The 25845-nt window shown below is 46.3% G+C and overlaps 2 protein-coding genes across 9 annotated transcripts in view; both read left to right on the forward strand.

Annotated features, from left to right (window-relative positions):
- The window catches only part of ABLIM3 (actin binding LIM protein family member 3), a 147047-nt gene extending 138720 nt beyond the window's left edge, over positions 1-8327 (forward strand). For 6 of the 8 annotated variants that reach the window (XR_014003838.1, XR_014003839.1, XR_014003840.1 and 3 more), the window contains 3 exons: positions 1345-1405; positions 2867-3469; positions 6093-8327. Coding sequence is in view for 1 of the 8 variants with exons in the window: in XM_081178510.1 (XP_081034636.1) it covers positions 1345-1405; positions 2867-2874; positions 3389-3469; positions 6093-6206 (264 nt within the window). In the remaining 7 variants the exon portion in view is untranslated. Of the gene's footprint in view, positions 1-1344; positions 1406-2866; positions 3470-4305; positions 4373-6092 lie in introns of those variants that run through there. The other 2 variants (XM_081178510.1, XR_014003842.1) reach the window with 2 other exon arrangements.
- Positions 8328-13474: 5147 nt separating this feature from the next.
- AFAP1L1 (actin filament associated protein 1 like 1) overlaps positions 13475-25845 on the forward strand; it is a 76148-nt gene continuing 63777 nt past the window's right edge. The window contains exon 1 of the mRNA XM_081178423.1: positions 13475-14118. Within this exon, the coding sequence (XP_081034549.1) occupies positions 14091-14118 (28 nt within the window). The 5' untranslated portion in view covers positions 13475-14090. The remainder of the gene's footprint in view (positions 14119-25845) is intronic.

Raw genomic sequence — 25845 nt, forward strand, 5'->3', positions numbered from 1 at the left:
GTCCTCTTGAGCCCTCTTCAATCCTAGGCTCAGACGTTCCAGTGCCGGGTTCAAAAGTGGGGAGTGCTTCCTTCCTCTTGGAGCCCACACATTCCCCTCATGCCAAGAGGGCTCACAGGGGCTCAGAGGCAGTTGCTAAGAAACAGCTGCTGCGGAGATTCCCCCAGGAAGGGATGAGCAGACTGGATTCTCAGTGGGAGCTCAGGGGTCGAGAAAGCCACAGCGGCTCCTGAAAATGCAGGCGTGATCCACAGGAATTTTTCTGGGGATTGGGAGTAGCAAAGTCAAGCGCTGAAAGGCTAGTTTCTCACAAAAGAATGAAAAGAACGGTGCTTGCACAAGTCTCTCAGGTTCCACTAATGCTAGGAACTCAGGGAGGGATCCAATGGAGCGCTAAGAAGATTGTTCCATCTGGCAAGCTGAAATGCCTGTGCCATGGAGGGAACAACCTCCCCTCTCCTGCTCCTCCCCCCCCCCCCCGTGTGCTGTTCTGGGGGCTCCTCCGACCCATTGAGAGCCAATGTGTGGGGAGGAGAGGGGGAGAAGTCCCACTGTACTTCCACTAGCTGGTCCCATTTGTTGTATCTGGCTCTACCCCCACCCTTGCCTGCGTCACAGGAGTTTTGTGAGGACAAAATGGGATAACCCCATGTACGCTGCCTTTAACTGTCTGGAAGCAGAATGGCATGCAAGTCTAGTAAAAAAATAAACAGAAGTACTTTCGCCCTGGCAAAACTTTAGCGCAATGATTCTCAGATCGCTTGCCACAGGAGTCTTATTAGTAGTGGGTTGGGATACTGTTGACATAAGGATGTTTCCCTTAAAAATGGAGGAGGAGGCTGAGCTCTGGGCCTTTAGGGTACACCACTCAGTTGTTCCCTATAATTCACTGATTAATCTCTCCTCTGCCACCGCCTCACACACACTTGTTGCAGGCGCCTTTTGGTGGAAGTAACTATAAAAGAGCAGAGCGGGTTTTAATGGGATTGCCCATATCAGGATGGGCCATAGAATCATAGAATTGTCGAGTTGGAAGTGACCACGAGGGTCATCTAGCTCAACCCACTGCAATGCAGGAAGCTTTTGCCCAACGTAGGGCTTGAACCCACGACCCAGAAATTAGGAACCTCATATTGTACTGACTGAGCTATCAGAAGCTCTATCATGGGAACCTGTGGCCTTCTAGATGTTGCTGGATTACAACTCCCATCATCCTGGACCATCAGCCATGCTGTCTGGGACTGATAGGAGTTGGAGTCCAACAACATCTGGAGGGCCACAGGTTCCCCACTCCTGGCTCACATGCTGACCACTCTTTTCTCTGTATTGTTGTTTCCTCTGCAGCCTCCCAGTGCTGAACTCTTCCATTACGACAGCACGAATGCCGTTAACTGGGGGATGCGAGGTGAGTGCATTCTGTTTGAGAACAGAAGCTTTGGTGGAGCCCAGTGTGTGCCCTCCTAAATCCTGTAACAGCACTCCTAAATCCTGTACCAGAGGCTCTCGGAGATGTTATACAAGAGTTAATGCTTGCTAGTATGCATACTTATCTAGGAGTAAGTCCCACGGGTTTCAGTGGAGATTACCGCTGAGTAGATAGATAGATATTGTTATTGATTATTGTTATTTATTTCAAAGTGAAGACAAAATCCCCAATGTGCATAAGTTGTTTTAAGTTGCTTGACAGACTTAAGTAATAAGGTACGTATGGGCAACCCTATAGGTAAACACTTAAATCTTTCCTGCTGTAATCAATGGGATTTAATACTGCTGAATTTGGACTTCGATTGTGCCCCAAGCCTGTCCAAATCTTACAGCTGTGAAGATAGGCTTGAAAGGGTGCCATCAATGCCTGGAGAAATCCCTGATGCAAGAGGGAGGCTGATCAGTATTTCCAGTAGCCAGACAGTAGGACTTCAGGCCTCTAGATCGTTTAATGGCCTTCCCCAAAACTAGGAGACACAGAATATATTGTGCACACTTAGGAAATATCTGCAAGCCCAGCTCTCTGAGCAGTGAAGTTTCAGAGGTTCCAGCATTTCCTTAAGGTGTGGTTTCCTTAGAAAGAAGTTACTACGGACTGTCCGGTGTGTTCTGATATATGGTTTATTTACACACATATATAGACTGAGCATATTTGGAGGCTTAGCACCCCAACATATACTTCTTCATCAGATTTCTGAAAAGTTGTAGGAGGCTTGTGCCCTCATGATGCTTCCAGAGCTCCAGCTAAGCTCCCCTACCTCAGCCTGATCTTGTCTCAGTCTAAACTTGTATTTCACAAAATTATTTAAATTAGCACATTCCATTGCTGTGAGGAGGGAGGTTGAAGGTAGCCCCCACTTCCAGAATCTCCCTGGCCATTTCCTTAGTCAAGCAAGGGCCAACCATTCCAATGTTATCAATGCTGTTCTCCGCACAGGAGGGGATTTGCCAGGCAGAACTTGTCCAACCAGTTTTGGGCCTCCTTAAGGGTGTTATCTTGGATAACCACAGACACGAAAAAGATTTGGAGTGGGAAATCCTTGAAAGAGCATTCAAAGCAAGCTGCCCTATCTCATTACAATAAAAACTGCATATGTAGAGATCACTTAATTCATATGTTCATGGTGCAGAACTTGGATAAGTGGTGCAGCACTGCATTTCATTTGTTGTAAGTGCAGAGTGTAGGCAGCTCTGCATACTGAGTGACTAGCTTCACATTCCCATAGGACATAATAAATGCCTCTTAGTGCAAACATCACGAGAGTTTGCAATGGCACAGACTCTATGATTGCAAAGGAAAGGAAAAAAGGGATTAGACACTGACCTCTTTCTCTCTCTCCCTCTCCCTCCCTCCCTCCCTCCCTCTTATCATCTCTTACAGAATACAAGGTAACACTTTCCGAGGAATCCTGCAGAATTCTAGAACCTTAGGTCTGTTTGCCACCTGAAATGCTGATCTGCAGGATCTGTATCAATATCTGGCCAGAAGAAAGCCTCCTCTTCCCCTGGGTACTCCTGGCCTGCAGTGGTCTTGAGTGCTCCTTCTACCTGGACAAAGGTGTCCTCAGGGTCCTTCAAGTGGGATTCAAGCACTTGATTGCAAGTTCTTGTACAACAAGCCTGTTTCCCTAAAAGGCCAGAGCTTTTGCTTTGTGCTGTGTGCGTCATCTTGTGTTGAAGTTTTGCTATTCAGGTGTATATTGCCAAGTTAGGGTCACTCCTAGCATGCTCAGTGGATGGCAGCCTGCATTCAGATAAAGGTTTGTCATAGGTTTAAAACAAAAACAACTTGTGGGCACAAGTTTCTTCCAGGCAGGCTGTCTCTACCCCTTTCTTCTTTTTGTGTGGATGGACTAGAAATCTGTGGCCCAGCAGTCTGTTTTTTTCCCTCCTCCTCCTGTAGATATACCCTTACGAGCTGCTTCTGGTAACCACAAGGGGGAGAAACCGCTTGCCCAAAGATGTGGACAGGACTAGGCTGGAGGTAAGCTGGCTCTCACAATGCTCCTGCCAGGACCTGGAACTAATCTGGTCACTTCGTTCAGGGGTGGGGAGCCTATTTCAGCATAAGGGTCAGGCTGGAGTTTGACTAACCTTCTGGGGTCCATGTTCCTATGGTGGGCACCTTTACTTCTCTCCCCCCCCCCCCGCCCCTTGTCTCAAATATATATACACCAGGCACACACCACTCATCCACTTTCTCATACATGCAGTCACACACAGACATACACTCTCACATGACAGGCAGGCATGCAGACAGGCTTTTGCCTATGCAATCAGCATTCCCAGCCGTTCCACTCCAGTAATGGAGGCAGTTGGCGGCTGGAAAGTTCCCTTTGCCTGTTCTCTGGTGTGAATCCCTAAAGAACAGGCAGAGAGGTCTTTCATTTCTTGATCTTAGTGCTGCTAAGTACTACAGCACTAAGATCAGAGATAAAGCCTCTGCCTGCTCCTTAAGAGCTCAAGGCAGCATTTCCACTCACCCCAACCCTGGCTCACTATAAGGGTACTTGATCAAAGGAATAAGTTGCAATAGGAACCTATGGAACAACCCTCCTTTGACATTTTTAGGTTAAATGTGCATCCATTGAGGGTGCTTTACTTATTCATTAGGGGAAATGCTGAATCAAAAAATGAAGTTAAATCCTCACGTGGTGTAAATGATCCATTGCACTCTAAGGATGTCTAAAAATAACTTTATCAAGCAGTCGTTTGTAAGCAGCGATCCTTTAGCCACATGAGGAGCCAGTTGTGTACTGCCATTTACCTCTGGTGAGCATAATCTTTCCACATTTTACCATATCCTTCCTGTTGTAACAGCCGGTGACACCAAGGGATCCCTACTCTACCTCACAATTGGAGATACAGAGAAATGGGATTTATAGCTGTAAATATCATCATTATTATTACTACTATTATTATTACTATACAAATTGTAACATTGCTCAATACATGAGATACCATAATGTGCTATGTTTTAATTTTATTACATGCCTATGCTGCCTTTCTTGCATCATGGAGCTCAAGGTGGTATGCACAGAGGTGTAGCTAGGGGGCAGGGGGGCACTGGGCACTTACTGTGAGGCCTGCAGCGCACCTGAGCCACACGTCTCTCCTGGGAGTGACACGGTGGCTCGGGCACCTTCAGGTTCCACACTGCCCGGAACAGCAGCATGGGGCTTGCATTTGCCCACTGCTTCCCCCTCAGCTGCCCTACAGCTGAGGGAGAGGCAGCAAGGACTTCTTGGAAGCTCCACGCTGCGTACCCTGGCCCAGCTTGCCCTGCCTCCGTGTGGCTTGCCCCGCCCCCAGGGGCAGGGCATACATGCTGCCCCGGGCACCCAAGTAGCTAGCTATGCCACTGGGCACGCACTGGGGTATCATAAAAGCATAGGGAGAGCCCTGCTGGATCAGGCCAAAGGCCCAGGTAGTCCAGAATCCTGTTCTCACTGTAGCCAACCAGATGCCTGTGGGAAACCTTGGCAAACTGGGCCTGAGCACAAAAGCCCACTCCCCTTCTGTGGCTTCTGGCAACTGGTATATTTCCCCATAGGGATATCCAGGCAGTGCACGTTATATCAATGATGAGGAGTCTGTGGCTGTAGACTTGTCGTTAGAGACTCCAACTCTCACCCACCCTTGCCAGCATGGGAAGAGATCCCCATCCCTGCACTAGATCCCAGCTAACTGGCTTGGTCAATGGCCAGCTGTAAGCATTCCAAATCAGTGCCTCGGGCCACATCCAAGTTTCCTCTGCCGGCCTCCAGTAACTGAAGGTCTCAGTAATGAGGATGGATAGAAGACCACTGGATGGCTCACTTGCTTAGAGTGTGGTGCTGATAAGGCCAAGGTTGCAGGTTTGATGCCCATATGGATCAGCTACATATTCCTGCATTGCAGGGACTTCAGTTAGATCAGAGGGTTTCAACCTGTTTGGGTCCACGGCTCCCTTGACGAACTACATTCTTTCTGCAGCACCCCTGTGGGGTTCAGGGGCCCAGTTGTGTTGCCCCTTGCCTGCAGAGCTGACAGCCCCTCAGCCTCCTATTATTATTATTATTATTACTATTACTATTACTATTACTATTACTATTACTATTACTATTACTATTACTATTATTCTCTCTCCTTGAGAGTCCTCTGGGCAGCTACAGCTGCCACCCCTGGTCTCTGACCTGCCCCCCTGCCCCAAAGAGAGGTGCCTCCTCACACTGCCCCCCTGGAAGCACCCCCTGGCCAGCCCCAGAAGCAACATTTACCTACAGAGCTTCTAGCCAGGGCTGCTGCAACAAACAGCTGTGCAAGCCTTTGGGAGGCAGAGACGTGAGAGGGCATCAGAGGAGGGAGGGAAGGAAAGAGGGACAAAGGCCAGTGTTGCCCGTGGCACCCCTGACCATCATTCAAGGCACCCCAGGGTGCCACAGCACACTGGTTGAAAAACACTAGATTAGATGACCTTTTATGAGTCTATGATTCTAAGAGTGTGCATGAGGCCTCGCCTCAGCGCTACGTACCACCGCTCCTGCAATTCCTGCTTGGATGCACACACTGTCTCCCTTGTCCATGAGCCCCGTGCAACATGATGCCTGTCTCTGCTCTCCCTCCAGCGCCACCTGTCGCCAGAGGAGTTTTACCAGGTGTTTGGCATGACCATCGCTGAATTCGATCGCCTGGCCTTGTGGAAGAGGAACGAGCTGAAGAAGCAGGCCCGGCTATTTTAAACAAACGAACGAACACCGTACATTATAAATAAATATCTATATATATATATATGTATATACATACCTATAAATATATACATATATATAATTATATTATATATATCTATATATAGAAAGATCTCTATATTGAAACTCTGTATAACTCTTTTTGTTGTACAGTGGGAGCCCTGGCTGCTCTCTTTGGAAGCCTGTAGCGTGAACTGAAGACTCACAGATATTTTTATGCTCTCTCTTTTATGCTCTTTCCTTTATTCCTTTCTCTCTTTTTTTAATGTAGCTGTTCTTCGGGGGAAGTTTTTTCGAGGGGGCAGGGAGGAGGCGGGGTCCTGTTTTTATATTGAACTCTCTTTTTCTTACATGAATGTCAGGCAGTCTTGGGCATTATAGCATCACACACACACACACACACACACACACACACACACACACACACACACAAATCTCTTGATCCCAAGTCCAGGCCAAGGAAGGAGGTGGTCCTGGAGCACAGGCCTTGCAATGAGTCGACTTCCTCTCTCGTCCTCTTGTGCCCAGCACTTGGCATACGGACATCGGAAGAGCCCTACTGGATCAAGCTGAGGGTTTGTCCCAGGGATGGGGATACTGCAGCCCTCCAGGTGCCATAGACTACAACTCCCATCATCCCTGACCACTGGCCATGCTGCTCGAGTCTGATGGGAGTTGTGAGTCCAGCAACATCTGCAAGGCCACAGATTCTCCACCCTGTTGAGCCTCATGTTTCCAATGGTGGCCAGCCAAATGCCTTATGTTTCTTTGCTGTTTGATTCCCATTACTCTGCCTTAGCCACCTCCAGGGCTATGTGCGCACTGTGCTGCTTGCTTGCTTGCTTGCTTTCTTCTTCCTCTTCTACTTCTTCAAATCAAAATTCTGCACCACAAAAAAGAATCAAATTCTGTGATTTGCATGCATTATATAAATTAAACATGTTTGCATATAAAAAAAAACCCCACCAGAACAGCCAAAGTCTGTCTAGGCCACCATTCTGTTTCCCACAGCATAAAGCAGGGGCCCATGGAAGTTAACAGACGGGCCACCCCCCTGCGGTTTGCTCCAGTTTCTACTAATCAGACACACTGCCACCGTGCATGGAGGCTGCATTTTGTGAGTGTTGGTAGTAGCTGTTGCTAGTGGTAGCACTATCCTCCATGAATACAAAAAATATTAATTTGCTTGACGTATTCTCCTCCTCCTCATCATAGTCGTATATTGCTTGTCCCAGGACCCTTAGAGAGACATACTGGAAGTGCTGGACTTGGAGCACTTTCTGAGCCCCAGTCTGACTTCAGAGATTCCACCAGCCTCTTGCTTTTCTGAAACATGAAAGCTGGGGTTCTCCGAGGGCTGAATTTTGCTCTCGCTACTTAACCAAACCCCATGTCTTCTGCATTTGCACAAGTTTGTATAATGGACACAGCCCTGGCTATGCCCTAACAGAATGTGGCAGTGGTTCTTTTTAATGGCTCTCCCTTTCCATTCCTCCAGCTTCGTTCTCTCAGCCCATTAGTGGGACATCTAGCAGCCTATTAATCCAATAAGCACTATCTGCAGGCGTGGGGGGATTTTAATCTTATAAATCCCCAAATCAGCACTGTTCCCCCACCCCCTGACTAGGAAAAGCCAGTGCCCCTCTCTTATTCCTGAAGGAAACAGACACAATTCTCTCTTGACAATGTCCTTTTAATAAACATTAAAAAAAATGTTAAGAAGACATGAAACTATACCCAGCTATGTGGGTAATCATTGGGGGCACTGCATCTGAATCTGAGACTTCCTTCCGTTCTAGTGATGCAGTGGACATAACTGATGAATCGTACTCCAGAATTTCAAGTGGGCATAGAAAGTGCTGGCTTGTAAAGGAAAGGGGGTGAGCTTTGCAGAGGCCTCGGCACTTTCTGGAATACTATTTTCAACTTCTTTGGATTGGATTGGACTGGCCATTAGCAATGCCTCTGATCCCGGTTCAAATCAGTATGATCACCTTCTGAATGAAGAACTGGACATGGAATGTCTTTATCTCTGTAGAAAATTGTAGGCTTGTTCTGCTTTCTTTTTTAAAAAAGAAAAGATTTCTTACCTAATACACTGTTTGAACAAAAGAACTGTGTGTTGTCTTCTTCCTCCGTTATTTTATTAGATTTATTTACCACCATTCACCATAAGATCTTAGGGCGCAGACTAAAATACAGAATAAAAAACAGTAAATAATTAAAACACAACACATTATTAATTATTATTATTATTATTATTATTATTATTATTATTATTATTATTATATTCCTGATTAGCATTACTCGTCTTTGGAATGTAATGGCTAGGTCAGGGTCACAAAGCTTGAAACAGAATCAACAATTGCATGTCCATCCATGTTGACTGACCCTTCTTTTACTATGCTAGAATTTCAGCTAGCTTCAAGGTAACAGAGAGACATCATTTTGTTGTTGTTGTTGTTCTGGGTAGGTAGGGGGAACAGGACTGGAGTTGTTGGCTGCACATTATTTATCTCCCTGTTCCAGCCTAGCGAAGAAGGAGCAAACCCATTACATAGCAAATTGAAATTGCACTGATAACCAATGTGAACTGAGAAAGCGATTAGTAGTTTGTTACCCCATTGGGCCTAGGGATCATTTATCAAGCTCTCTGACGCTGCCTACCTTAGGTAACCCTTAGCAGAAAGTGCAAGAGGAGGACAAACAAAAATCTCTCATCAGGAAGTAGCAGGTATAAAAAGAAAGGAAGTAACAATAGATCCATCAGCTTTAGTGCTGTCATGCAACAACATGATAGTCATAAATGTTGGCTCAGTAATTGCATCAGTGGGATGTATGGGGTGTGAGGAGAGGAGTAGTAAAGCATAGGATTTCACAGGCCCTACTGATCAAATGACTGGTGGTGCCTGCAAAAACCCCTTTCAGGCAAGGCCCATCTTTAGTCACCCCACAGCTGATGATGTCAGATACAGGGCAGTTGGATTAGTCTAAACAGCCTCACAGGCCAAATGTGGAAGCTTGGTGGCCCTAATTAGGTTCATGGGCTGGAGGTTCCCAACCATGGCTGTAAATTGCCCTCTGCAGTGATGTAAAACAACGGCAACAGGGATATTTAGAGCTTCCACTCAAAGGACTTCAAGTTGTAACAGTGCTTGGTACTTCTTGAATGCTTTTCATTTTCTAAACAATTTCCAGGATATAGCCCACTGAAGGAAAATGAATCTTGATGAGTGGGATTGAAATTCTAGATAAACCATTCAGTTTTGGGGTGGCCTTGGGCAGGAGAGGCCTTTTAGCTCAGATGGGGGGGGCAATAATAATGTGTATTGTTATTGTGAGGATGAAAGGATGATAAACAGAGCAGCAAATATTCTCCCTATGCCTATGGAATAAGAAACAGATTCATTCCTGTTTAAATGAGTGAAAAATGCTAGATGCAGAGGCTTAAACTGCCATTATTTTCCCATCTCTGTGAATTTACGTTATGCAAATTTAGATTTGTGCATTTGCTGACAGATTCAAATTCTCAGCCTGAAAAAAGCTTAATTTGATTTGGTTCAACTGAGAACTGTACAGGGTGTACAGCAGGGATGGGGGAACCTGTGGCTCTCCAGATGTGATTGGGCTGCTGCATTGTTTGAATGTGATCTCTACAGAGGAAGGGTTACAAATAAATTGAACAATGCAAACACTTTCCCATGGACTTGGGTAACAATGTTCAGCACCAAATAATGAAGAATTAAGAAATCTAGTGATGCGGTCCTGGGATACTGAGACAAGACAGTGTTTTCACACAGATTTCCAAAGCTGTATACTGCACACTTTTACTATAACCTGTAAATATAATCATTGTTGATGTTGCAGTTCTAAGAACTCTTTAACAGGGGAACAGGCCTCACTAAACTCTGCAAGACTTTGAACCAACTATAGGACTGCACTGCTGCTCTGTCTAAATTCTTCTCTTAAATATATGGATAGCACAGGTACTTGGTGCACAAAACACTTGGGTATATTGTTACTTACTTTGTTGAGATCTGGACTGGAACTTGAATTAACCACATGGGCTCTGAAGCACAGTACATTTCCACAATGTTTTATTTAAAAAATCACGAGAATGGTTCCTTTTGCAAATTATCAAGTAGCTTCTATGATGGCATACTGCAAAGTGTGTGGACAAAGGATTTCTAAATGCTAGCTCATCAGGAAGATATGCTGTTTGTTACAAATGTAAGAGCGGGGGGGGGGGGGATTAGTTTTAGATATGAGCTGCTTCCCTCTAATAATACCTCCCCTGAATGCACTCATACACACTCCCATACCATAAGCTTTGCTATTGGGATGAGGTTCTACTGCAGCACTTTTGCTCTGTTCCCTTTAGCTTCAACTCAGAGCGGAAAGATTTATATGGATCAATACAAGGAAAGAGTCTCCTGCACTCAGACAAAAATGAAGCAGGATAACAAGCCCCATCAGCGGAACAGGGTTGCTTAAGAAGCAAGACAATATATATTAGTTATTGATTACTAGATAAATTAGCACTAAATGGGGGCTTATTAAGCCATGGTGAATGGAATAAGCCAGAGATAGAATCATAGAATCATAGAATCATAGAGTTGGAAGAGACCACAAGGGCCATCGAGTCCAACCCCCTGCCAAGCAGGAAACACCATCAGAGCACTCCTGACATATGGTTGTCAAGCCTCTGCTTAAAGACCTCCAAAGAAGGAGACTCCACCACACTCCTTAGCAGCAAATTCCACTGTCGAAAAGCTCTTACTGTCAGGACACTGTTGGGACACTGTTTTCATTTCGATGTAACAGATGGGACACTGTTTTCATTTCGAGGGCCGCATTCCCTACTGGGCAACCTTCCAGGGGCCACATGCCAGTGCCGGGTGGGGTCAGAGGCAAAATTGAGCAAAGCAACAGGTGCAAATGTGATCTTTGCATGATGGCTGTCTCAAATGTCTACACACCCCAGCTTAATTGTAATGTGAATTTGTTTTAAGTTTTTCAATTGGATCAAAGCCGGTTTGGAAAATGCCTCAAACAGCAGTATTTCCCCAGAAACTGCAGCAGAGATCTGGAATGTGGCTGATGTTGTGTGCACAGTTTCAAAACCAAGGGGTATGAGCACAGGGGAAACACAGGGAAATGGCAATGTGTATGCAGCCAAAGACCCTACCTTCCCTTGCTAGTTCTAGGGTTGGTGTACAAGCACCTTGAATCAAAATATTAGTCTCCTGAGAAATCCTCATTCTGCTGGGAACATTAGCAAAATGAATCCAAAAACCAGTGGCTAGCAAGACTCTAAGAAAGCCAGTTTTTCATGTAATACATCTTTTTTGTGTAATATAATCTATTATTACTTAAACAGGATGGTGAATAAAACTATTGCAAAGGAAGAAAAATGCAACTGAGAACTTTTAACTTGACAATCTGACCACTGAGAACAGTCATACGCACCTGTAATTAACATCAGGCTTGAACTTTTACCCTCCAGTTCTGATTCATGGGCCAGCAGGATGCCTGGACCACCGCCTAGCCTGAGGGTGAGGCTAATAGGATTGGCCACAAAGTGAAAAAGCTTTCGAGGTTGCGACAAGCCATCAAACAAATTGGGAGACATGATTTGGTGAGCCTACACCAAGCTGAGTGGTCAGTGAATCACATCCCAGAGGTATGGTGGTGGGTGCTTTCTTTTGGTCAAAGGAATGAATGAATGAAAAAGAACTTCTGAAGCATTGCACTCTACATGGGGAAGTTAGAAAAACTATGGTTTGCCTCTAATGTAGCACTAAGTTATGCTTGTGCAACAGGACCCCCCCCCCTCTCTCCATACACCTTCTAAAACTGTCCTGGGTCCGTCCCCCCCCCCCAACCTTCCAGAGCAGATTTGGCAAGGATGCAGGGCAAAGGAAGGCGGGTGATGAAAGTTGAAGCAGTTGAAGTTGAAGACCACCTGTGAAAAGAAACTATAGATTGCCTATTCCCAAAGACTCTGACCTTATTAATTATTTTCTATTAGTATTTATCAGTTGAACAAGGACACACTATTTTGGCCCTGAAAACTAATATACCTGGCCATTCCTCATGAATTGCTCTTGGGTTCACCATCAGCCCATCTAATTTTGCTTCTGTCATCCAGGAGATCCAAAATGGAACAGTATGTTCATATCTGATGGAGAAAATGAGTTACTCCGTAGAGAATTGTCTCCATGTTGGGGGCAGCATGACTAGAAATAGCAAAACAATGGATAAGAACAAGAGAGAGTGCTCTAGAGCCGTGCTACCAACAACTGGGGATCACTGTATTAGCTGAAAAATTAACAAAGCAACCTCACACTGGATATCAGAAACAGGCAACAGTATCTCTTTATAACATACATCACATAGCAGGCATCTGGAGAGAAGAGGAAATTTTAGAACTGCCTAGGAGTGATTGTAGTTTAGTTCACCCTGTGCATTTTCCTCCTGTGTGCACAATGCCTTCTTGCTTAAGAATCACATTCAGAAACCTATAGAGAGTGGGAGAAAATCCTCAGAGCTGAGAATTTGACAGCACCAACGCGGAACTGTGTTATGGTCAAGACTTACCCAAGAGGCATCACAAACTCCAACAAAGCTTTATTTGGAATCAGGGATATTGAAGAAAACTTAAGAAGTGCTGTGATGACACTTTTAGGTTTGAATGTTTTATGTAGCTTTCCCCCAATAAGGTCCCTGTGAAGAATGCAACATCGGATATTTCTCACATCGTCACCCTGATCATGACACTGACTACTTCATGTGATATGTCAGGAAAGGAATTACATCCTTCCTATTAGAAGCATTGGTGGATACTCTGTGGAGAATAGCAGTGGAGTGCAGGGAGGACCTTGGGCAGGGGGAGGAGGAGAAATGGCTATGCTTAATCAGGCTCCAGGGTTCTAGGGGAACCTGGACTACTTAATTTACTTTTCACATTGGTGCCAGCCAGTTGTTGTTTTTTTACTTCACCAAACTCAAAGTGCTGCTCCATGGACCAGAGCCTGTCTGCAAGCCATTGGATGCTGGTCTCTGGTGACTCCACCACAGCCCAGATTGTGTGGGTTGTTTCAGGACCAAATATGGTACCAATCCATGGCACATTGCAGGGGATGATGAACTGCCAGTCCACCGCAGTTTGAGAATCACTGACTTAAGATCATGCAATTATTATTTTTTAACAGCACAAATAAACTTTTTGGACTGCCTATTTCTTCTTATTTAGGGTCCGGCTGCCCATTAAATAAAACAAAGAAATGGATGCAAGGCTACCCTAGCATGAGGGGGAGAAAGAGAATTAGACGAGTAAAGGTGCGTGTGAGCGTCTGTGTCTGGGGGGCACCAATCGATGGGGCAAGAGAAGACCAGGGAGGTGCCCACGTGAGCGCAGACCTGGAATTGGGAGCAGCTGGCTCTGCGAGGCTACTGTGGCAAAGGATTTGGGGAAAGCCAGAGAGAGAAAGGCGGGCCTTTCCCTTCAGCCGCGCTGTCGAGGCTGCTGTCATTGTATACCGATGGCCGCACCTGATCCGGAAGGGCGGGGTGAGCGCCTGGAGCCGAGCCCCCTGTCCCAGCGGAGGCTCGCCCAGCAAAGGGAGAGGAGCGGCGCGTCCTGCTGGAAGGGCGCTAAGACCCTGTATCTGACGCGGAGGAAGCGGCGGGGAGGGACTGCGCGATCTGCGGGAGCCGGTTTAAAGGTTGACGTTTGTGTGCCGGAGGAGCCGGGCGCATCCATCTGGCTGGTCCGCGCCTGAGCCGAGCGCGCTCGCCAGGGGGGCGCAGAGCGAGCGTCTTCTCCGCGGAGCGAAACGGGCGCCACGAGAACAGCCGCTTCTCCTTCGCCCATTAATGCCCTGGACCATGGACAGGCTCAGCGGTAAGCAGAACGCCCAGTGGCGGCTGCCTGTATCGATCCGGTCGTTTGGATCTGGAGTGGGGCTGGTATGCTGTGGGGGGGGGGGGGGCGTCTGATCGGATTGTCGGGGAAGTGGGCCCGCTTGCTCCGGATGGGGCGCACACTTGTTGTCGCGTAATTGGGAAGCTGGCGAGGGCAGGGCTCTCGAGGGATCCCCTGGCGGGGCGAGATCTTCGGTTTATTTAGCCCTGTAGCGTCCGCTGCTCCTGATTGCCCGGTTCCTAGGGGAGATCTCCCCATGCAAATAAGACCTGTTCTCTAGAAAGCCTCGCTCAACGGAGCGTGCCATATTAATTCATGCTATCCGTCGCGGCTCGCGCGCTGCTGATTTGTGCCTCGGTCGATATTCTGATCAGAAGATGAAGCGTGCCACGCCCACGCGTGCTCACATTCACGGCACGTTCCGCGTGGGGATGTACCATTGTGTGCTTCAACGTGGGGTGGGGCGGAGAGAGGTTAGAAATCGATAGGGCGGGGGACGTGATCGCAGTTTTGTTCCCATGGAGTAGTATTTGGAAAGCTTAAACGTGGGTGGTCAAATGGGATTCTGATCTATATATTTTAAAGTAATCGTGTGAGAATATTCGTGGGACAACTTTAGATCTATGGTGAAAAGCGCTTTTGCGTGAGATAGACATTTAAAAAAAGAAATAACAACACAAGCTAGATGTGCGCGCCCCAAATGGTTAGTAAATGGCATTGTCTTAATGGGGCTTTGTGTAACCCGGGCGCTTGGAGGTGGGCGCGCGCGGTTGCCAAATTGCGCTGGAAGAATCTACTTGGCTCCCTCCAGACTTCATTATGTCTTCACTGTTACTCCACCGATAGAGAGGATGACCTAAGACCTAATGTAAGAACGTTCTCGGCCAGGAGGGATTGTTGTGTTTACTCCCCATGTGCAAGACATCACCGTGAGCTGTTTAACTGTGAACTGTACACACACATCAGCATGCTTTCGGGCCCCATCCTGTGCGTGTCTCCTTGGAAACAAATCCCACTAGTTCAGGGAGACTTACTCCCAAGTCAGCACGCCCTGGGTTGCAGCCTTCTCTGTTATTAGGCAGTATTCTGTTGAGAGAAGCCTCTTCTCTTCGATGTGGTGGAGAGAGGGAAAGCTGATGAATCACTTTAAATAGACTGTATCAGGACATATGTGCTTTTAAAATCTCTGTGCTCTTTTGGAGAGGCATTACTCACTTTATAGCGGCTTAGTGGCTAAATTGCTGGACTAGGAACAAGTTGACACAGGTTCAAATACTTGGCCATGAAGTCCACTGGGTGACTCTGGGTCACTCTCCCCTTCCTTCTCTCAGCCTAGCCTACCACACAAGGTTGCTTGTGAGGACAAAATGGGAGCGGAACAGCCTTGCAAGCCACCCTGAACTTCTAGGAGGAATTATCAAAGTAAAAACAGAGTAAAAAAATCAGCAAGTAACTGTTGGGTACACAAGGGTCATGTTGGAGATGAGTTTGTTTTTGGTAGCACCAAAAATCACAAGAACCCACTCTTAATCGATCTGTTTAGAGTTGACTCGAGCACGTGGTGGTCACCACACCATGTCAGTTGATGATGCACAAGATTTGACTTTTGACATGTGTCTCCCCACTTCAAGCTACTCTCTGAAGATTGGAGAAGAGACTCTCTTAAGAATATTATGTGGGTGGGCAGGGGAAGGACTACACCATGTGAAAAATGAACAACATATTTTAGCTGCAGTTCATTTCCAGCTTTGTATTCTTGTTATAAAAAAACGTGCCTAGACATTCCGTTGTTGCACCCATAACCTAGGTTTAAGGTGCCATTTAGCTCCTAGCTTTCATATCTCAGTTTCTTACACTGGCCAAAGTCCCTCTCTCTTCCTCTGTGTCTCTGGGCTGGTTTTTCAATGCTACCTTTGTGGTAGCTGCATAAGGAATGGCATTCAAGCTGTTGGTGCTATGCAGAGAGGCACTTGTGTGAAGGCCGGTGTGGGCAGAACTCAGCCGGAGTTGACTTCTAGAGCACTGCTCTTGACTTGGAGTGAGTGGCTCTTGGAGGGCTCACTGTGTGGCTTTCTAGAAGTCTGTACTCGTGCCTCCTGTTAGCTTCCACCCAGTGAATACTGCAGCTGTGGCTATTGTCCTGAACGTGGCTGTGCAGATCTTCCCCTCTTGTGGCCCATGCTTATTCCTGTGCAGTTCTTGATCTGCTTTCAGTACATGCAGGGAAAGATGAGAGGAACAAAGCAGGAAAGGAGTCGTGGCAGGAGACTCAACACACTTCCTCATGACAAAACTTATTTGCAGGTGCAGTTGCTTTGCAAGCGCTAATGTGTTGTGGCCTGGTTTCTCTTGGAAGAAAAACTAAAGGAGTCTTGCTTCTGTCCACAGTTATGGACAGAATGAAGTGAACTGTAACTTTTGCTTTGAAAACTTGGGGGGCAGGTCAGTAATGATAGTAATATGTTTTCTGTGCTGTGTCACAAGTGTGTTCCTCTTGGGCCCCTCTTTTGGAGAGCATCTGCAAGCAATGTCTCTCTGCTTCTCACCTCTCTCTCTCACGATGAAGTGGGACACTCGTGTAGAGTGGAATCTTAACTGTTTGTGTCTGGAAATGCTATGTATATCTCCTCTATATACAGCGAACACATTCCAGCAGCAGTCTGGGCAGCTGGGGCAGTCTCAGTAAGGTTTTTTTTTTGCTATGATTTGTGGCTATAAATAAACCCTCTTCTGCACTTGTCCACCATAGGCTTTTGCTGAGGGCTGCAAATTTTTTAGGGTGGAGAAGCCTCGCAAGACAGGAGGGAGAATGCCAGTACCATCCTGCCTGCAGGGCAGGGGGTGGCGCAGAATGGCTGGAGAAGCAGGAAGGAGAGTGAACTCCCCATTTCCAGATCTGCCCTACAGAAGAAGTGACAGTGTGATCTTGGGACCTGCAATGTTTTAAAGAGTTGTGGAAACTCATCAGCCCATTGCAGATCCTCTGAAGGTCAAGGGTTCTCCTTTTTCCTCCATGTAAAAGGATGGGTGATGCTTCCTCTATGGAAACGAAGTGATCTCCTCCCCACTTGTAAGTGGTTGAGCATTCGGAGGCCAACCCATGCTCTGCTTGGGGCCTGCATCCTGTTACTCAGCCAGCTCTTGAGGCTGGGCAAAGGGCTTGGCACTGCTTCATCCTCGCATCCCTCCTGAAGCAGGAAGCATTTCTGCTGACTGTTGATAAGGGAATGCCTCTTGCAATGTTTTTCTTGGGAATTCTGACTGCCTTGCTTCCCCAGTGGGGGAACTTGTTGAGTGCTGAAAGCCACTTCTGAAATATCATGAGCCAAGTCTGCAGATAATCATGTGCATACTTTGCTTAGAGGCAACGAACCTGATGTGCATATATTGTTCATTTTTTTATTTAAAAAAAGGTCTGCTGTCGAAGCGCAGCTAAGACATGGTACACTTAGTCCCTTCAAGCATGAAGAAAGTGGAGCCAGCCCACAGAGAAAAATCTTAATCTTGAAATGCATGATCCACTTTATGAAATATAAACACCGAAGAACATAAAGAGTGGCCTAGGTTTGGTGCTTTCATCTGTAAAATGGGACTGAATATGCCCTTCATAATGGCGAGATGCAGGAGCAGTGTTGGGGACTTAAGAGATTTGAGGCATGGGCTCATAGACATAAATTTGCACGTGCTAATTTGTTTTGTTTTTAAACAAAGTTTACGTAACACTTGACCCTAAGAAAACCTGTAAGCAGTTTAGGAGAAATACTAAATTTATCAGCAAAAACAGTTTAAAACAAGTTATAAAAGCACTTAAAAGATAATTGAAATTAGAGCAGACTAAGAAGAGATTAAAACATGTCAATATCCACGTGTCTGGCTAGGCTTGCTTAAGCAAAAACGTTTTAAGCAGGCACCAAAAGGAAAACAGTGAAGATGCTTACCTGATGTCAATAGACAGGGAGTTCCAAGTTTAGGTGCTGCCCCACTAAAAGACCCATATCTTACAAGTGTGGAACGAGTATGCTGGGGCACCTAGAACAGTTCCAGTTCCTTGGGAGGGACAGGATGGTTGAACAGGCACATGTGGAGTAAAGCAAACTGCTCCCAAGCAAACCGTTATCAATTGTAGCACCTTAAACTTGGTGCAATAACAAATCAGCAACCAGTTCAGATCTTTTGAGCAGAAGTGTTATATGCTGACAGGGTCTCACAATCCTGGAGCTAGGAGAATAACTGAGGAGTGCAGCTGAGCATTCTCAATTTCTTAATGATTCTCCGAAAGAAAGAAGGGAAAGAAAAGGCTCCAAGACTGTGTTCTTCAGAGTGAGCAGGAAGACTCTCATCCTTCTTCCTTACACTTGCCTGCACACCACCTTAACCTCCTAAGTGATGGTTGTCAACAGAAGTGCAGTGGGGTGATGGCGGGGGGGAAGGATTGACTGAGTTTTTTGCCAGTAACCCAAATGTGATAATCTCGGCTAAAATGCCCTTATTGTCTCCTAGAACTTTGAGTTCCAGGGTGCAGACGTGTAGCCTGTGATGCGGTTTATAAAAAATCTATTGTCTTAATACTTTTCAGACTATGCTGTCCCATCTTGTCTGACAGCTATTTAAATATTTACAGGACAGGAAAAGGGATTCCATACTCTTACCAGAACCCACAAATCTATTGTTCAAAATGGCTGGGGGTGGGTGGGATAGCTGTTAACTCAAATTCAGATTTATTTATTTCTGGGTCATTAGCCCTTCAGTCCTGAGAGATATTCCCCTCCCTCTAAAATATCGCAGCTTTTGCTGTCTGTGTACTTAATTGTATCTCCCATTTCCATAGAAGCCAGTTGGCATCACTGTGGATGAATGAGCTAAGCATTTGAAACAGGCAGACCTCGCCTTTGAAAGTCATGCATTAAGAAGAATAGACTGTGGCATCTTTTAACAGTACACCCTGATGATAAGTCAGTGTGGGTGGTTATTCAGCTAAGTTTAATTCAGAGTAGATCTGTTAAAATTAATGGACCTCACTTAGCCATAGTCATTAGTTTCTGCAGAATGCTGTTGGGTCCCTCCAGACTGGTGGTGATATTTGTGTATGTGTGTATTCTGCAACATGTCGTTGATGCAATGATGGTGGTTCCACTTTATTAGTTGTTCTCCAGTGCACTTCAAGGTTAGCACATTTTCATCCACAGGAGCACTCTTTGCTATAGCTATAGCACAACAAAAATGGAACAAAAGCAACAACACTCCTGGAACATTTGTGGTATGAAAAGTTACAGGATTTTAGCAGGAAACTATGGGAAATGCACCAATTGGAAGCAAATTGTCGGCCTGGAATTTTTGCAGGCACACACAGTGTTGAAAGCACAGTTATGTATAACTGTCTAGATACCATCATGAGCACAAAACATCATGAATGCACAATAAAAAGTACAACTAGAGCAGCCCATTGTCTTTTACTTGCCTTCAAACAGCCCAAGGTTCCACCACCCCCTAAAAACCCTTCTGTGACCAGACTTTCATACATATTTTTATTTGATGTTGACAAGAAGTCGGGGCCCACATATTTTGGGTGGCCTTGGCATCTGGCCAACATGTTGTGGTCACCATTAGTCTTGTCCCTCCCTTGAGTCCTCTGGTGTGCACAGAGGATGTGAAGGAAAGGGAGAGTCATATCTGTGATGCCTCCAAACTGCAGAACAGAATTAAGTTGGTGATGAGACTCTTTCTGTTACCTAAGCCTCAGGCATGGCATGAGAAGTGAAATTCCATCTGGGAAGCTATGGTGGGAGCGGGCTATTTCCCTCATGCCCTGCTTGTGGGCTTCTCAAGAGGCATGTGGCTGGCCACTGGGAAGCAGAATGCAGGACTAGATGGACCTTGGATTTGATCCTGCTGGGTTTCCCTTGCAGTCTTACCTGTCCATTGATCTTTTTAGAAGTTCTAAGTGCATCCAAAGTGCAACAGAAAGTCAGAGGTGAGGGAAGGGATGCTTGTTGAATGGTGGCTACAGTGAATGCCTTTGCAGATCCTTGCTGAGAATGATTGGACGTGAATATTGATCCATCCATTACAGCCCTGGTTCTGCTAGCCAGTTGTCACTCACTTCCTGAGCATACTTATAGATTGTAGCAGAGTGGAGACAACTACCTGCTCCAGTTTGTATGAGTTGAAAGGTCAGCCTAGGGGTGTAGCTAGCTGCTCCGGCACCCGGAGTGGCGGGGGCAGAGCAATCCGCCCAGGGGGGTGGTGCAGTGTGGTGCGCTGCCCACGGAGTCTGCCGGGCGGATGCAAGCCCCACACTGCCGTTTCGGGAAGTGTGGGGCCCCGAGCCATCGTGTCACTCCCAGGAGAGAGACGTGGTTTGGGCGCACTGCAGGCCAGGCCCCACGGTAAGTGCCGACCCCCACGGTGTGCCATTTTGTCACCCCCTCAAGGATGATACCTGGGGCGGACCGCACCCCCTTCCTACGCCCCTGGGTCAGCCCCGAGCATGTGACTAACAAGACCATAGGTTATGGGAAATCTTCTCTGCTGCAATGGTGCATTCGGACTCCTTGGGTGCTTAAACACCCAACATGTTAGGAAAGAGGGTGACCTGTTTAACATCAATGCCAGGGCTAGTGTGGCTACTCTGACCAACATTATTACCAGACTCCCTGCAGGTGCTTGCAAGCTGATTCCAAAGCTTGGCTACCTGTCACTTTAGTTTTGGTATGCAGCCCTTGTGTGAGAGATGTCTAAGGACCAAAGGGATGCGATCCATGACTAGCCATCTTGATGCAGATAGTGAAGAGGTAACTCGTCCTCCCTCACCACTGTTTCCTCAACCTAATTTCTCCCCCAAGGTCTGTGAGTTACAGTAGAGAACACACTGTGTGTTATCAATATACCCTCTGATTCCCATGGGTGCATGTGACGGAACCCACAGTGTGGTCAAGTGCTGTACAACAACAGACTTGTAAAAGTTGTATTCCTGTCCACAGCACCCTTTGCTTGTACAGTCAGGCCCTTTAGTATTTCAGTTGTTTTTAAAAATATGTTACATACAAATTTTCTTAGTGTTGCAAAGTCCCCTGTGTGTGTTTTAACCCAAGAGCCAAGCGACATAACGCAGGGAATCCTTCAGTTCCTTGTGTGTGATCACTTCAGACCAGTATGCAGCCTGTGGGCTTGCCTTGCCACAGAGAAAGGGTGACATTGGATTGGGTGGGCGGAATCCTGAATCATTCTTGATCTTCTGCCTAAAATCCACTTTGGGAATTCCACCCTCTCCTAAAACGCAGCCAAATTCAAGGGTGTGTGTTGTGAAAGAGGGTTGGGGATGGGATCACCACACCCCCAGCTGCTACAGAGAGCAGCCCTCCCCTGCATTGCTGCAATTCTCTCTCTTGGCAACTGAGTCACTGCAATGGAAGGAGAATCAACGCAGGGGCAGCTCTTTCTAATACGTGGCAAAGAAGGAGAAGGCATCTGAATGTCAGCTGGTGGAAACCGCAGGAGGGGAGACTACAGTTGTGCTTGGGCCCTCCTTGCATCAGCCACTATGGGAACAGGATCCTGGGATACTAGACTGGCCTGATCCAGCAGGCTCTTGTTTTGAGAAGGAACTGAGACCATTTCCCCGATCTCTGTTTTGCCCTATTGTGGGGTTTGGGGTTTTGAGTAAAGGTGCTCACCCAGGTCCTGTGGAGGAAGGTGAGCATTAAATGGAGACCAGATTCCTCAACGTGTTTGCTTCCCTCCAGCCTCGCATTCTCGTGGATGGGCTACCCCTTGCACAGCCCTGTTTGCATTTGATTCATTTATTGTTACACTTGTATCTCTCCTTTCCTCCAGGAAGTTCAGAGTGGTGGGCTCTTAATCTCCCCGTTTCATTCTCACAACAACCCTGTGGGGCAGGTTGGGCTGAAAGACTGTGTCTGGACTAAGTTCAGCCAGTAAGCTTCATGGCTGAGTGGGGATTTGAACTTTCATCTCCCAGGCCCTACCTAGTCCAACTATTGCAGCACACAGCATCTCTACTGCCTAGACCAAGCCTGAGGATTTTGTGGCCCTCTAGTTGTTGCTGTTCCCTTCGCCCCTGATCATTGGCTATGCTGGCAGGATCTGATGGGGATTGTAGTCCAGCAACACGTGGCCAGTCACAGGTTCCTCATGTTTGGCACAGACCCTTGAGTTTGTGACGCCCTTCCTTAAAGACCTGCCAGAGAATTCCCATCCAGCTTTTGCCTCTGATTCTGTGCCTGCAGACTTCAGGGTATCCAAACCTTCATCACCGCTGTGCAGATGACATGAGTCACATCACCACGATTCTGCCCCTCCTCTGCCTTTTGCATTCTTCCACCAACGCTGGAGCATGAGGCGTGCATGGTGCAAATTATAGTCATTTATATATGAGAGCAATTTATCTTTGCTATCAGCTGTGCTTAGATAGGAACAAAGGAAATATGGAAATAAGCCCAGACATAATTGAAAATCCAATGTCAAGATATAGGCAGAGGAGGGAGGGAGCTTGTGGGCTACTCAAGCATTGCTTTCTGATTATTGTCGTAGCTGCTGCCTTGTCAAACAGACCAGCCGCCGCTTGAGCTTCCAGTAGCTTGACTTTTTAGCAGTGGAAATCGCTGAATTGAAACCAGTCAGCAAAGCTCCAGCCAGGGCCCCCTTTCCATTTCCACACTCAGGCCATTAGTGACTGATTCATTCTCCCTCAGGATGCTGCGCAATCTAGTAGGGGGAAATGGAATTGATCTCTAGAGCTTGTGCAACTTGGAAACAACAGTTTCCAGAGGGAACATGTGGCTTGATGGCAGGGTGCCAGGTGCATTTTGCACCTAAAGATTCTCGATTTGCAAGCATTTCATTTTTTAAAAAATATAATTTTTATTAAATTTTCTGTTTTACAATTTAGAATATTCATTTAAACAACCTTAAAATATCAAAAACTTCCCTTCTTCTCTTTCCATTGTTCAATTTGCATAACATAAATCCCTGCATATGGTACCAATATTTTTATTATAAACACCAAATTAAACATGTATCAACAGTTTCTGATAAAAATGTGATATCGACAATGTGTCTCTTATGTGAATTGTGTATTAGTTCATGCTTATCAAAATAATAAATACAAAGTGTTGCCGACCCCCCCACAATGGCTACTAGACATTCTGTTTTGGCACCCACAACCCAGGTCCCAGGAGCCATTTGGCTCCTAGCTTTTCTATCCCAGTTTCTAACACTGCTTGATGGACTTGACTGTTGCCCATCTGCAGTAGGTGACGGGGGCAGAATTTCTTGTTCATCTGCTGAGAACACAGATAAAACAGGATAGCTCAGCTGGATAGAACAAGGCTGTAGGCTCGATCCCCATATGGAACAGCTGCATATTCCTGCATTGCAGGGGGGCTGGACTAGATGATCCTCAGGGTCTCTTCCAGCTCTACAATTCTATGACTGGCTTACTGAACAGCTACAATAGGCCCTTTTGGCAACCAAAAATGTATATTGAATGGGCTTCTCGCATGTTGTGTTCAGTGATGAGTGCCAGGCATAAAACTCCAAGGAAATATGCTGAATGACAATGTGCCAGAATATCTAGATTTCTGCACCTGACACCCCAGATGTGTTTTGCCCTTCACTTTAATAGATCTGGGACTGATCCTATAAACTGTTGCATGTGCACTGTTGCAACTGGAGCAAAAATGGCATGGTTGCTGACCACGCCTTTGGGCTAGCGCTGGGACTCAATCCTTTCCGGATGGTACTGCAATATTCTTATGTGGTCTTGTATCATCAGAAGCACCATGACTGAGGAACCGTACAGATTGCATCCCTCTTAAAGCTCAGCTAGTTAGCCTGCCCACCTGCCCCCACTGAGCTCCCCCCTTAGAAGAGAAAGTGGGCAAGAAGATGGTCCACAATGGGATATGCAGGGCAGGTACTCAACCAGGGTCAGCGTTTCTAGGGCACTAGATTTCCATCCAGGGAAAATTCCTATAACCTTGTTCAACAGATCTGCACACAAGTTTCCAGTGTTACTGCTTGTGGAGAGGTTAGAAGCTAATCTCCCTAGCAAAGGACGGGCTGTATTGACAGGAAGTGCCGTCACAACCTGTGGCCTTGGTGCTGCACCTGAATATCCAGCAGTGGGTGGAAATGGAAGGGCTGGACTTGGCTTAAGATAGAGAGACTGTGTGTGTGCTCTTGTCCTGTTCTCACTCATCTGAGCCTGGAATTATCAAATGGAGTACAACTGAGGGACTTGAGCACTCCTTCTCTTTGCATACTCCACCACCATATGGTGAGACAGGGGGAAGTCTCTAGTTACTACACAGCTGTTGCAGCCATCCAGGCTTCTGTGTGGAGAGCCTCTCTTAACAGATCACATTACAACGAGCCAGCAGAGCCAAGGGGGTAGCCATAAGGCAGATCACACCCTCTTCCCAAGTTGCTGTGACAAAAGGGCTATGTGGAACGTGTGGTCTCTGTGTGGGATGCCCTGTGCTGCTCAGTCATATATAGCAGAAAAGAAAGCTAAGGAGGCTTCGACTCCTGGTAGTAATCTGTGCAATGGAAAAGGCAAGGATCTTGAAGTGGTGGCATTGCCCTAACTTGAAATACTATGTCAAAATAAGTTTCCAAAATTATTCCTTCTGGGATTTGGAGGAAATGGAGATTTGGGGGGCAGAGAATGAACAGAAGTCACTTCTGACTTCAGAAAGTTTGTGAGTGTGTTTTAATTGGGGCAAGTGGAAAGAGTAACCCTCAGGCAGATGCTCCCTAAAACTATGGAATAAAGGATGTGTTTTGAAGAGGGGTTCTTGAATTTTGGCTGGCCTGGATATCCAGCCACTATTTGAGGTTGGAGACTGCCTTGTCCCAAGTCTTCTGTCATACACAGAAGGGACCAAGGAAGCTACCTTAGAATGAGTCAGACCATGAGCTAAAAGAGGCATTGGTGCCTTTCACTGATAGAAATCTTAATAACCCCCCACAACTCTTGACATTGCCCAGATACCTTCAAACCCATTTTCACAGCATGAGAACTAGAAACCAACTTTTTTAAAAAGAAGAAAAGAAAGATGGGATACTATTACTACATCCTGTGAGTCTCCTATACTGTTATGCTCAGATTCTGGGTGTATGTGTATACATTGCTTTCTACCCCAACAAAAGCATTTAGTTTCTGCTGAGCACTTCATTCCAGTTTTTCCACTATCTCACTATCTTCTGCGTGGTCTTCATATCAGCCTGTGTTGCCACAAAAGAGTTCTGTTTTCTTTAACCTTTTGAAACCTAAGCAATCTCCCCACATTCCTTGGGCTTCATTTACTGGGGGGGGGGGAGACTCTAAATGTAAACATGATTCAACACTGCATGCTTTTTGATCATAGACTCTTCCTACAGTGGTTTAAACCATGCAGATGTTTAATCCATGCACACATGCTGTCAAACTTGCCTTTGCTTCTAGGTTGGGGTGTCTGGACTTTATTGTACTTTTTGTTGAAGTCTCTTGCATCAAAAGCAGTAAAAATTTTGGATTGCTTCAGAGATTTCTCCTAGTGTTGACTGTACACTTCCATGCCTGTTTTCACAGACATGAGAGCTAGAACCTGGGGCATGATCCAGTCAAAATGAAGCATTTTTTAAAGTGGTCAGTTTCCAGAGTTAGGCATGTACAGCTGAAAGCAATTGAACTTTCAGTGGAAT

The sequence above is a fragment of the Podarcis bocagei genome, assembly GCF_964188305.1.
Source record: "Podarcis bocagei genome assembly, chromosome: 2".
Lineage (NCBI taxonomy): Eukaryota > Metazoa > Chordata > Lepidosauria > Squamata > Lacertidae > Podarcis > Podarcis bocagei.